The 12,304-nt window shown below is 39.4% G+C and overlaps 1 protein-coding gene across 9 annotated transcripts in view; it reads right to left on the reverse strand.

Moving 5' to 3' along the window:
• CHSY3 (chondroitin sulfate synthase 3) overlaps positions 1 to 12,304 on the reverse strand; it is a 375,783-nt gene that overhangs the window by 165,609 nt on the left and 197,870 nt on the right. Inside the window, exon 3 of one of the 9 annotated variants that reach the window (XM_086410481.1) lies at positions 1,701 to 8,783. The exons of the other annotated variants lie outside the window; for them this stretch is intronic. Coding sequence (XP_086266607.1) covers positions 8,631 to 8,783 — 153 coding nt within the window. The 3' untranslated portion in view covers positions 1,701 to 8,630. Of the gene's footprint in view, positions 1 to 1,700; positions 8,784 to 12,304 lie in introns of those variants that run through there. 9 annotated transcript variants of the gene reach the window in all.

Consider the following 12,304-nt stretch of genomic DNA (forward strand, 5'->3'; position numbering starts at 1 on the left):
ATTACTTTGCCAACAAAGGTCCGTCTAGCCAAGGCTATGGTTTTTCCTGTGGTCATGTTTGGATGTGAGAGTGGAACTGTGAAGAAGGCTGAGCGCCGAAGAATTGATGTTTTTGAACTATGCTGTTGGAAAAGACTCTTGAGAGTCCCTTGGACTGCAAGGAGATCCAACCAGTCCATTCTAAAGGAGATCAGTCCTGGGTGTTCTTTGGAAGGAGTGATGCTAAAGCTGAAACTCCAATACTTTGGCCACCTTATACGAAGAGTTGACTCATTGGAAAAGACTCTGATGCTGGGAGGGATTGGGGGCAGAAGGAGAAGGGGACAATAGAGGATGAGATGGCTGGATGGCATCACCGATTGATGGACATGAGTTTGGGTGAACTCCGGGAGTTTGTGATGGACAGGGAGGCCTGGCGTGCTGCAATTCATGGGGTCGCAAAGAGTCGGACACGACTGAGCGACAGAACTGAACTGAACTGATGGGAAGGTGACTGCTACAGTTTTGCTGAGTACAGTCCCTAAGGAGTGCACACTTCATGAGCATTGCCTAATTAATTCTTCACAGTGTCCTGGAAACAGCGTAAGAGAAGTGAGTATGAATTACTGTCAGGGTACAGCAGAGTGCAGGATAATATTCAGACGCCTAATCCACCTTCCACCTTTTTGTTAAGACCAGCAGTGCATCTGGAACCAAGCCAATGGTCTTCACTCAGGGTCGAGCAAAGTGACTTAGAACATTTTAAGCATCTACGACTTTTAAATTCAAGACAACCATGCCTGACACCAGGATGTGAATGAAGTGCTTGTAAAGCAATACTGAATGAATGATCAAACTTGGCAAGGTGCTCTAGAATTATGCTGCACGGGCCACTATTCTGATCAACTACATACCTCGTTCTTAATTTCGCTGTGCTATCAAATAGCTGCAGAGATTTCAAGACACCATTTTAATTTTAAAAAAAAGTAATTTACCAAGAAGCCATTGTTTTCAAAGTGAAGATCGGCTCTATCAGACTTTTCATGAACAGAACTGACCACCCCCTTCACACACTGTTCTTTACTCATTGCTACTGACCTCAGTTGATTTTCTGCTTCCTATATCTTGTGGACTATGTGACATATCACTCATTTCTCTTCACTGAGCATTTTCTCAGTGTTGTGTATAGCCTGAGATCATCTATAAGCCTCACACTGTTTTACGTACTATAGCCAATTTAATTTGTTTTTCTCTTCCTTGTCTAGCAATACCTAATACCGTGGAGTGTCCAAGACCAAACGTAAACATGATTATGACTGGATCGCAGATATTCACATATTGTGATACTCATCTTTTTTTATTTTTAAAATCTTTTATCTTTTTAAAAATCTCTTGGCCACACCAAGTGGCATATAGGAGCTTAGTTTCCTGACCAGGGATGGAACCCATGTCCCTTGCATTGGAAGCGTGGAGTCTTAACCACTGGACCACCAGCGAAGTCCCCATTTGGAAGATCCTGAAGGCAGGCTGATTCCTGTTTGTTTTGCTGTCAGTCCATTAGGAAATCCCACTGGCTCAATCTTCAAAACATATCCAGAAAAGTGCCTCTTCTCGCTCTCTCCTGCATTACTAAGTTTGGTTCAGGTCACTATCATCTCTCATTTGGATTGCTTCCACCCCCTCCTACATAATCCCACTGCTTCTTCCTTTGTTTTGATATATTTTCAATACATGTTGAAATGGAAGTCAACACTATCACTCCTGTGATCAAAATGCTTCTATGCATTCCCATCTCACTCATCATAGAAGTCCTAGTTCCCAAGACAACTTAGAAGACCTTCTCCACCATGTCCCTGTTCCTTACCATCTTTTTGGTCCATTCCTCTGTCCACACCATTCTAGCCATATTGACCCCCCTTCTCCTCCTTTAATATACCAAGGAAGTTCCTGTTTCAAGGCCTTTGCACCTGCTCTTCTCCCTGCCTGTGATGTTCATCTTCTATGTATTTGTCTGACTTGCTTTCTGACCTCTACTCAGTCTTTATTCAAATGTTATTTTTTAGTGACCACTTTCTGATTTAATCTTACAACACATGGTCCACTCCCACCCATCAGCACTCTCTGCTCTGACTTCTTGCTTCATTTTTTCACCATAGCACTTACTACCATGAGGTATGCTAAATATTTTTCTTTTTTAAAAATTGTTTATCTCGTTTTTATAAATACGAGTTCTGTGCAGTGAATAGCTGTGTCTGTTTTGTTCAAAGTTCAGTCACAGCCCCTAGATCTGTGCCTGTGCCATAAATATCTGTGGAATGGATCCTTTCTTGGTTTTGAAAGAAAACCAATTAAATGTCAAAGATGAGAATAGTGACAAATGCTTATAATGAAATGTTGCTAAAATTGTCAGTGCTCAGATTTCTATTTGGGGAAATGAACCGTTCTTTTAAAAAAATATAAAGCTGTACCTCTTATAAATATGGAAGAGATAAATTCTGAATAACTTGAAATTAATAATGCTAGAGTCTCCCATAGGAGAATCATTCAAGATTAAAAGCTAAAACTCATCAGAATACTCATTGTAAAAGAAAGTAAAATGTGCTTCCATTTCATTTATGTTCTTTGTAAACAATAATAGCAACCCCCATAAATCTTGACTTCCGCATTATTCTAACATAAGAAAAAGTAGAACTAGCCACAATTAATGTAAATTTTATTTCAAGTGGTAAACACCAAAGCAATTTGCAAACAAGAATCTGGAGACTTTAGACACAATTAAGCAACAGCCAAAGGCAAGATTTAGTTGAATTTGATATGTTACTCTCCTCAACAACATCTTCCCTAAAAATTCACTCTTTCTGAAACTTGCTAAAATGTATTTTCCTAAGGCCAAAACCCACATCTTTCCATTTAAAGCTATCTTCCAAAGATGCAGAGAATTGCAAGTAGAACTTCATGAATCTGTTCTGATATTGTTATTGTTGTTCTGTCACTAAGTCATATCTGACTCTTTGTGAGCCCATGGACTGTAGCCTGCCTGCCAGGCTCCTCTGTCCATGGGGCTTCCTAGGGAAGAATATGGGAATAGGTTGACATTTCCTTGTCCAGGGGATCTCCCTGTATCAGGGACTGAACCCATGTTTCTTGTGTGGGCAGGCAGGTTCTATACTACTGAGCCAGCAAGGAAGTCTTTCTGTTCTGATATAGTTAATTGTATTTACTCACTTGATTTTACTAAGAGTAAGAGCAGTAATTGATAAGTATTATCAAGCCCAAGGGTTTTACTGCATTAAAAATAAAAAAGGAAATATAAAGTAAACAAGTCTACCCTAATTTGGGCAGCCTATGAATAAGAACTGTGGGATCCTCAGATTCCAGCTCCTCCATTTACCAGCTGGCTTTGGTTCTCATATGTAAGGATTAATATAAGGGTTAACATTCAACAGGGTTATAAATAAAGTGCTTAGTAGTGTTTGAGTGCCAAATCAGTGGTAGGTATTATGATTAGTGAAAGCACATCAGAAGTATCTAATACTTTCATCATTCAATAAAGTTCCATTTATTACACAATAGTTTCATGAGAAGAGAATCAGTAATTGTGTATCTATTGGTCAGAGAGACCCTCACAGTATTCCGTCTTCCCACCAGTATCTCTCCTTCTGTGTTTAAACTGAAAGGGTGAGAAACTACCTCTGGCAAGTGGGAGGAAGACGAGTTAAAAAGCAAAAGAAGTAAACAGTGTGGTCAAATACATGCTGGAGATGGAAGAAAAAGAGAAACTTGGAAGAAAATTCAGAATTCTGAATTATTACACTAGACTGATAAAATTTAATTACTTAAATGAGACTGTTTCATGACTAAAAGTACATGGAGGACTTTATGACTATAAACGGAAATACTAGGGATTTTTACAAATGGAGATGCCCCATTCAGATTCCTCTCCAAGAAAGCACTGGAAGCCTAAGTATGAGGAGCATGTTTGGCGTCCAGCTGTCAGCTTCACCTGGGTCTGCCTCAGCTTTTAAGCCAAGGGCAGCATTTTCTCAGGGTGGTACCCAGTGTATGACTGAACAAGGCTTTGATACAAGGGCCTGGCCATTTCCACCCAACATGAGATGCTCCTCAAGTACACTCAGCTCAGAGCTCCTCCTACTGGGCTGGCTGAGACTTCATCAGGTCTGCATGGCTGACGGATGACTTTCCTGGTTCAATCAATCAATCCTGCCCCTTTCCTTTTCTTTACACATGTGCTAACTTTGCAAAAAATCCTTTTGCACTAACTCCATCCTATTGTCTGCTTCCTGGAGAATCCAGCCTTCAGTAAGAATTATTTAAGATTCACCTTGGGAAACTCCAACAAACTTTAGGAGTACAGGTGTACCCCATAGCACCTACCTCTCTCATCTGTATTCAACTTTGATTTTTCAGGCATCTTTTAGACAGTAGTTTACTCTAAGTTTCAGGGGACGCATTTCATGCCCTCGGAGTAGTCTCCTTAAATCTTCCCTTTCTTAGCCCAATGTGAAGGGAGAAGCACCCCTTAGAAGGTGAGGGACCAGAAGACACTGCAGAGCTCTGTCCGGTAAATCTCCTTGAAGACTCTGTCGCTCGGCTCAGGTCGGAGCCAAAATCCTGCACTCCTCTCATTTGGGATCTAGGAGATGTTGACTCACAGCCAGTTTCTCTCTGAGGCAAGATCTGCCTTGATAAAGAGTTTCAGTCAAGGCTTCCATTTTAACCCTCTGTCATACAAATAAGCACTAACAAAATATTATTACATTAGAAATGGAATACATAGAGTGTAGATGCTAGGAATACTATTTTTCATACAATAACTATTTTAGGAGGGAAACACTCTCCGTTTAAAATTGTCACACATCTCTGATACATGGGAAAAAACGATTTGCATAAGAGACCATAACTATAGAGAAAAGAACATACTACAGAGATGTAACAGACACATTCCAAACCCATGCATACATAGTTACTTAACTGAATTTATAGACAATAAGTAGTAGAGGAACAGGGGTCAGTCATGGGTGAAACACAAGTCTGCTTTCACTTGGAATTTACTAAGTGTTTCACTGAATGCCTAAATTCTCTTATTTTTTAAATAGCAAATTTATTCAGGTACATCTGAGTCAAAGATCATTTTCTTCCTCCTAAAAGTTCCTAGTCTGTCTTTGTGACATATCAGAATGTTTGCTTGGGCATACTTCTGTTCAAATAAATTTCTCTCAATAGAGAGAATTTATTTTTAAAGCTGAAAACAACAGATTGTTACATAGTTACTTAAATGTCACTTTGTGACATCAATTTGCATGCTTCATGAAGGAAAATATTGCACCTATTTGGTTCATTTTTGTGTACCAGCATCTTAAATAGTTTGGGTACACTGCTGAATGAATAAGTTCACTGTTTGCAAACCATGTATGGTATTAAATATATTCTATAAAACAATGTACATGGTATTCACATTTTATGCATGATTATGTACTCTTGGAAATCTCAACCAATTCAAAACTTTCATAATTCACATGAATCCTGATGACCAATGACAGCTTTATTTGTTTACCAGCCTAAGCAATGATGTCACATGGAATACCATAAATGAAGTATACGTATTACTTAATCAGCCATCTTTGGAATTTTGGAATTCTTTAACAGGTAGAGAGTTAATTTGGGCTGTCTATTAAAAGTTTTGTACATACAGTGAGACAGAAATATTGTATATAATACTATTCCAAGTTTATTATGCAAAATTGCATAAAATCTATTAAAGGATGAGAGAGCAGCAAAAAAGTATATCATCCCATGGATGAACCAAAACAATTACAGTCTAATAATATCAGTCCTTGAACAGACCTTCAGTTACCTCGTGTCAATAAAGATGCAGAAGTTAAGGACCCATCTGAACACACACAGGGCGAAGCAGCATCCAAATCTTCATATATTATATCCTCTTTTATTTTTAATAATTAATATTCTTTTTTTTTCAAAGAAAACATTAAGAACTAAGACTTCATACTCTCAGAACGTGCCTATACGTAAGCTACTCTCAGTTCAGTCGCTCAGTTGTGTCCGACTCTCTGCGACCCCATGGACTGCAACACGCCGGGCTCCCCTGTCTAGCACCAACTACCAAAGCCTACTCAAATTGATGTCCATTGCATCAGTGATGCCATCCAACCATCTCATCCTCTGTCAATCCCTTCTCCTCCCACCTTCAATCTTTCCCAGCATCAGGGTCTTCTCCAATGAGTCAGTTCTGCGCATCAGGTAGCCAAAGCATTGGAGTTTCAGCTTCAGCATCAGCATCAGTCCTTCCAATGAATATTCAGAACTGATCTCCTTTAGGATGGACAGGTTGGATCTCCTTGCAGTCCAAGGGACTCTCAAGAGTCTTCTCCAACACCACAGTACAAAAGCATCAATTCTTCGGCACTCAGGCTTTTTATCGTCCAAACCTCACATCCATACATGACTACTGGAAAAACCATTGCTTTGACTAGATGGACCTTTGTTGGTAAAGTAACATCTCTGCTTTTTAATATGCTGTCTACATTGGTCTGAGTTTTTCTTCCAAGGAGCAAGAGTCTTTTAATTTCATGGCTGCAGTCACCATCTGCAGTGATTTTGGAGCTCAAAAAGATAAAGTCTGCCACTGTTGCCACCATTCCCCGTCCATTTGCCATGAAGCGATGGGACCAGATGCCGTGATCTTGGTTTTCTGAAAGTTGAGTTTTAAGCCAACTTTTTTACTCTGCTCTTTCACTTTCATCAAGAGGCTCTTTAGTTCTTCACTTTCTGCCATAACGGTGGTGTCATCTGCATCTGAGGTTATTAATATGTCTCCCAGCAATCCTGATATCAGCCTGTGCTTCATCCAGCCCAGCGTTTCTCATGATGTACTCTGCACATAAGTTAAGTAAGCAGGATGACAATATACAGCCTTGATGTACTCCTTTCCCTATTTGGAACCAGTCTGTTGTCCCATGTCCAGTTCTATCTGTTGCTTCCTGACCTGCATATAGATTTCTCAAGAGGCAGGTCAGGTGGTCTGGTATTCCCATCTCTTTCAGAATTTTCCAGTTTGTGGTAATCCACACAGTCAAAAGCTTTGGCATAGTCAATAAACCAAAAGTTGATGTTTTTCTGGAACTTTCTTGCTTTTTCAATGATCCAGCAGGTATTGGCAATTTGATCTCTGGTTCCTCTGCCTTTTCTAAAACCAGCTTGAACATCTGGAAGTTCACAGTTCATGTACTGCTGCAGCTTGGTTTGGAGAATTTTGAGCATTACTTTGCTAGCGTGTGAGTGAGTGCAATTGTGCGGTAGTTTGAGCATTCTTTAGAATTGCCTTTCTTTGGGATTGGAATGAAAACTGACCTTTTCCAGTCCTGTGGCCACTGCTGTGTTTTCCAGATTTGCTGGCATATTGAGTACAGCACTTTCACAGCATTATCTTTTAGGATTTGAAATAGCTCAACTGGAATGCCATCACTTCCACTAGCTTTGTTCACAGTGATGCTTTTTAAGGCCCACTTGACTTCACATTCCAGGATGTCTGGCTCTAGGTGAGTGATCACACCATCATGGTTATCTGGGCCATGCAGAACTTTTTTGTATAGTTCTTCTATGTATTCTTGCCACCTCTTCTTAATATCTTCTGCTTCTGTTAGGTCCATACCATTTCTGTCCTTTATTGAGCCCATCTTTGCATGAAATGTTCCCTTAGTATCTCTAATTTTCTTGAAGAGATCTCTAGTCTTTCCCATTCTATTGTTTTCCTTTATTTCTTTGCACTGATCACAGAGGAAGGCTTTCTTCTCTCCTTGCTATTCTTTGGAACTCTGCATTCAGATGCTTATATCTTTCCTTTTCTCCTTTGCTTTTAGCTTCTGTTCTTTTCACAGCTATTTGTAAGGCCTCATCAGATGACCATGATCACTGCCTCCTGTACAATGTCATGAACCTCTGTCCATAGTTCTTCAGGCACTCTATCAGATGTAGTCCCTTGAATCTACTTGTCACTTTCACTGTACATTTGTAAGAGATTTGATTTAGCTATTAAAATTCAGAAAATCAAAACTATTTCCAAGCAATTAGGCAAAATTTTTCATTTTCTGCATAGCAAAATGTTTTATAAGAAACTAATATGCTAATGAGCCTTAACTACCATCCTCAGACCGTCTTTGAATCTTCAAAGGAAAATTCAGAGAGCCTGGGCTCACAGGCACTCTTCAATAGCAACTCCAGGGAGTAAGATAGAATCCCCAAGAGCCACACAGAACTACTCTGACTGAGTAAAGAGCCCACCCATAGGGCACTGTAGGATATGAGCTTAACAGTATTTCAAAGGTGGGTTTTGGAATGTAAAATGTCTAATTATTACTAATATAACACTTTTCAAAAACTATTTAAAGACCACAATTGAATTAACATTTTGAGAAAACAAAATAATAATCAAGAGTAACATTGCAATTTTTCTTTTTAAACTATGACAAAAGCAGGAGTATTTGAATCAGAGTCGTGACACAGGCTCCCTCTGGGGGGAATTAACCCTGAAATGGAGTTTTAATAATAAAAACAACTTTATTGGACTTCCTGATAAAGGAAATTTAAACAAGGCTGTAACAGTTGTTGTTCAGTCACTTAGTCATGGCTGACCGTGTGGGACCCCATGGACTGCAGCACACCAGGCTTCCCTGTCCTTCACTATCTCCTGGAGCTTGCTCAAACTCAAGTCCATTGAGTCGGTGATGCCACCCAACCATCTCATCCTCGGTTGCCCCCTTCTCCTCCTATAACAGTAGATACATGTCATTATACAGTTATCCAAACCCACAGAATGTGCAAAACCAAAAGTAAACCCTAATGGAAATTACGGACGTTTGGGTGATTGCAGTATATGATTACAATCTGTCAATATAGGTTCATTAACTGTAGCAAATATACCACTCAGTCTGGGATGCACAGGGCATGAAGAGGCAGTGATAATATGGGAAATCTCTGCTACCTTCCCCTTAATTTTGCTAAGCACCATAAACTGTTCTAAAAAAAGTAAAATAAAGCCTTAAAAAAATTGCTCTTCTAAACCTGCAATGCACAAAAAGCTAAATGTCACAGAAATGGAAAACTATGACATTTAAAGTTTCCCTTTTCAGTTGACTAGAACAAAAGATCAGCAATGATAAAGATATTTTAAGAGAGAAAATTCAAATATTGTTAAAGTATCCAAAATAATAAAAAAGATCAAACTAGAGAGTAAATTAGAGGATCTCTGCAAAGTAAATAGAAAAATGAGAAAGAAAAATCTGAAAAGTAATTCAGGAAAAACATTAAGCACAGGACAGATGCAAACGTTTGTGCCTATAATAGCTTTCATTTATAATATTTGGAGGACAGAGGACTAATACACTACTTCTCATGTTTTTCAGCTGTCCAACAAAGATATGATTTGGCATGTTGTTGAGAAGGGGAAGTGGGGCTTCAAGCCTCCATTCCTGAAGGAAAGATAGAAATGGGGCATGATTTCTCTGTGTGCAAAATGGCAATGGATGAAAATGTGCTCTCTGACAGCAAGAAGAGATTATATTACTGGGAAGTCTGGATGATCTAAAACAACATGTTAAATAAAACCCCAGGCATTGTTATTAAAAAAAAGAAAACAAAGGGAAATAAGAGCTACTGGGGAGAAGCAGAACATGATTAAATACATTTACAATATACTTCAGATCAACTGCAACATTAGCATTATAAGCACTAAATGGTATAAATATCTAAATCAAACATCTTGTCTTGTAGATGAAGAAAGGAAAACCCAGAGAATTTAAATGCCTTGTGAGGCTTTGACATGGGTAGAATTCAGACCACAAGAGCTTAGGCCAGATTGTCTATTTTCTAAAGCCAGCTCAGTTGCTTGTTTATTTATTTATTTATTTTTCAGTTGTTTGTTTAATATATCCTGGTTAAAATACTTCAGTTCAGTTCAGTAGAGTCGCTCAGTCCTGTCCAACTCATTGGACTGCAGAACGTCAGGCCTCCTGGTCCATCATCAACTCTGGGAGTTTACTCAAACTCATGTCCATTGAGTCAGATATGCCATCCAACCATCTCATCCTCTGTTGTCCCCTTCTTCCGCCTTCAATCTTTCCCAGCAGGAGGGACTTTTCAAGTGAGTCAGTTCTTCGCATCAGGTGGCCAAAGTATTGGAGTTTCAGCTTCTGAAACTCCAGTCCTTCCAAGGAATTCAGCCCTTCCAATGAATACTCAGAACTTATTTCCTTTAGGATGGACAGGTTGGATCTCCTTGCAGTCCAAGGGACTCTCAAGAGTCTTCTCCAACACCACAGTTCAAAAGCATCAATTCTTCGATGCTCAGCTTTCTTTATAGTCCAACGCTCACATTCATACATGACTACTGGAAAAAACATAGCATTTACTAGATGGACCTTTGTTGGCAAAGTAATGTCTCTGCTTTTTAATATGCTGTCTAATAACTTTCCTTCCAAGGAGTAAGTGTCTTTTAATTTCATAGCTGCAGTCACCATCTGCAGTGATTTTGGAGCCCAGAAAAATAAAGTCTGGCATTGTTTCCACTGTTTCCCCATCTATTTACCATGAAGTGATGGGACCAGATGCCATGATCTTAGTTTTCTAAATGTTGGGTTTTAAGCCAACTTTTTCACTCTCTGATTTCACTTTCATCAAGAGGCTCTTCAAGTTCTTCTTCACTTTCTGCCATAAGAGTGGTGTCATCTGCATATCTGAGGTTATTGATATTTCTCCCAGCAATCTTGATTCCAGCTTATGCTTCTTCCAGCCCAGCATTTCTCATGATGTACTCTGCATAGAAGTTAAATAAGCAGGATGACAATATACAGCCTTGATGTACTCCTTTCCCTATTTGGAACCAGTCTGTTGTTCCATGTCCAGTTCTAACTGTTGCTTCCTGATCTGCATACAGATTTCTTAAGAGGCAGATCAGGTGGTCTGGTATTCCCATCTCTTTCAGAACTTTCCACTGTTTATTGTGATCCATACAGTCAAAGGCTTTGGCGTAAAGTAGAAATAAATGTTTTTCTGGAACTCTCTTGCTTTTTCTATGATCCAGCAGATGTTGGTAATTCGATCTCTGGTTCCTCTGTCTTTTCTAAATCCAACTTGAACATCTGGAAGTTCAAGGTTCATGTATTGTTGAAGTCTGGCTTGGAGAATTTTGAGCATTACTTTAGCATGTGAGATGAGTGTAATTGTGTGGTAGTTTGAGCATTATTTGGCATTGGCTTTCTTTGGGATTGGAATGAAAACTGACCTTTTCCAGTCCTGTGGCCACTGCTGTGTTTTCCAGATTTGCTGGCATATTGAGTGCAGCACTTTCACAGCATCATCTTTCAGGATTTGAAATAGCTCAAGTGGAATTCCATCACCTCCACTAATTTTGTTTGTAGTGATGCTTCCTGAGGTCTACTTGACTTCACATTCCACGATGTCTGGCTCTACATAAGTGATCACACCATCGTGATTATCTGGGCCATGAAGATCTTTTTTGTATGGTTCTTCGGTGTATTCTTGCCATCTCTTCTTAATATCCTCTGCTTCTGTTAGGCCCATACCATTTCTGTCCTTTATTGAGCCCATCTTTGCATGAAATGTTCCCTTGGTATCTCTAATTTTCTTCAAGAGATCTCTAGTCTTTCCCATTCTATTATTTTCCTCTATTTCTTTGCATTGATCACTGAGGAAGGCTTTCTTATCTCTCCTTGCTATTCTTTGGAACTCTGCATTCAAATGGGTATATCTTTCCTTTTCTCCTTTGCCTTTAGCTTCTCTTCTTTTTCAGCTATTTGTAAGGCCTCGTCAGACAACCATTTTGCCATTTTGCATTTCTTTTTCTTGGGCATGTTCTTGATCACTGCCTCTTGTACAATGTCACGAACCTCTGTCCATAGTTCTTCAGGCGCTCTATCAGATCTAATCCCTTGAATCTATTTGTCACTTCCACTGTACAATCATAAGGGATTTGATTTAGGTCATACCTGAATGGTCTAGCAGTTTTCCCTACTTTCTTCAATTTCAGTCTGAATTTGGCAATAAGGAGTTCATGATCCGAGCCACAGTCAGCTCCCAGTCTTGTTTTTGCTGACTGTATAGAGCTTCTCCATCTTTGGCTGCAAAGAATATAATCAATCTGATTTCGGTGTTGACCATATGGTGATGCCCACGTGTAGAGTCTTCTCTTGTGTTGTGTGGTTGAGGGTGCTTGCTATGACCAGTGTGTTCTCTTGGCAAAGCTCTATTAGCCTTTGCCCTGCTTCATTCT

The sequence above is a fragment of the Bos grunniens genome, chromosome 7 (genome assembly GCF_055505025.1).
Source record: "Bos grunniens cultivar Pamir isolate PY7600 chromosome 7, Bosgru_T2T1.0, whole genome shotgun sequence".
In the NCBI taxonomy this organism is placed as follows: Eukaryota; Metazoa; Chordata; class Mammalia; order Artiodactyla; family Bovidae; genus Bos; species Bos grunniens.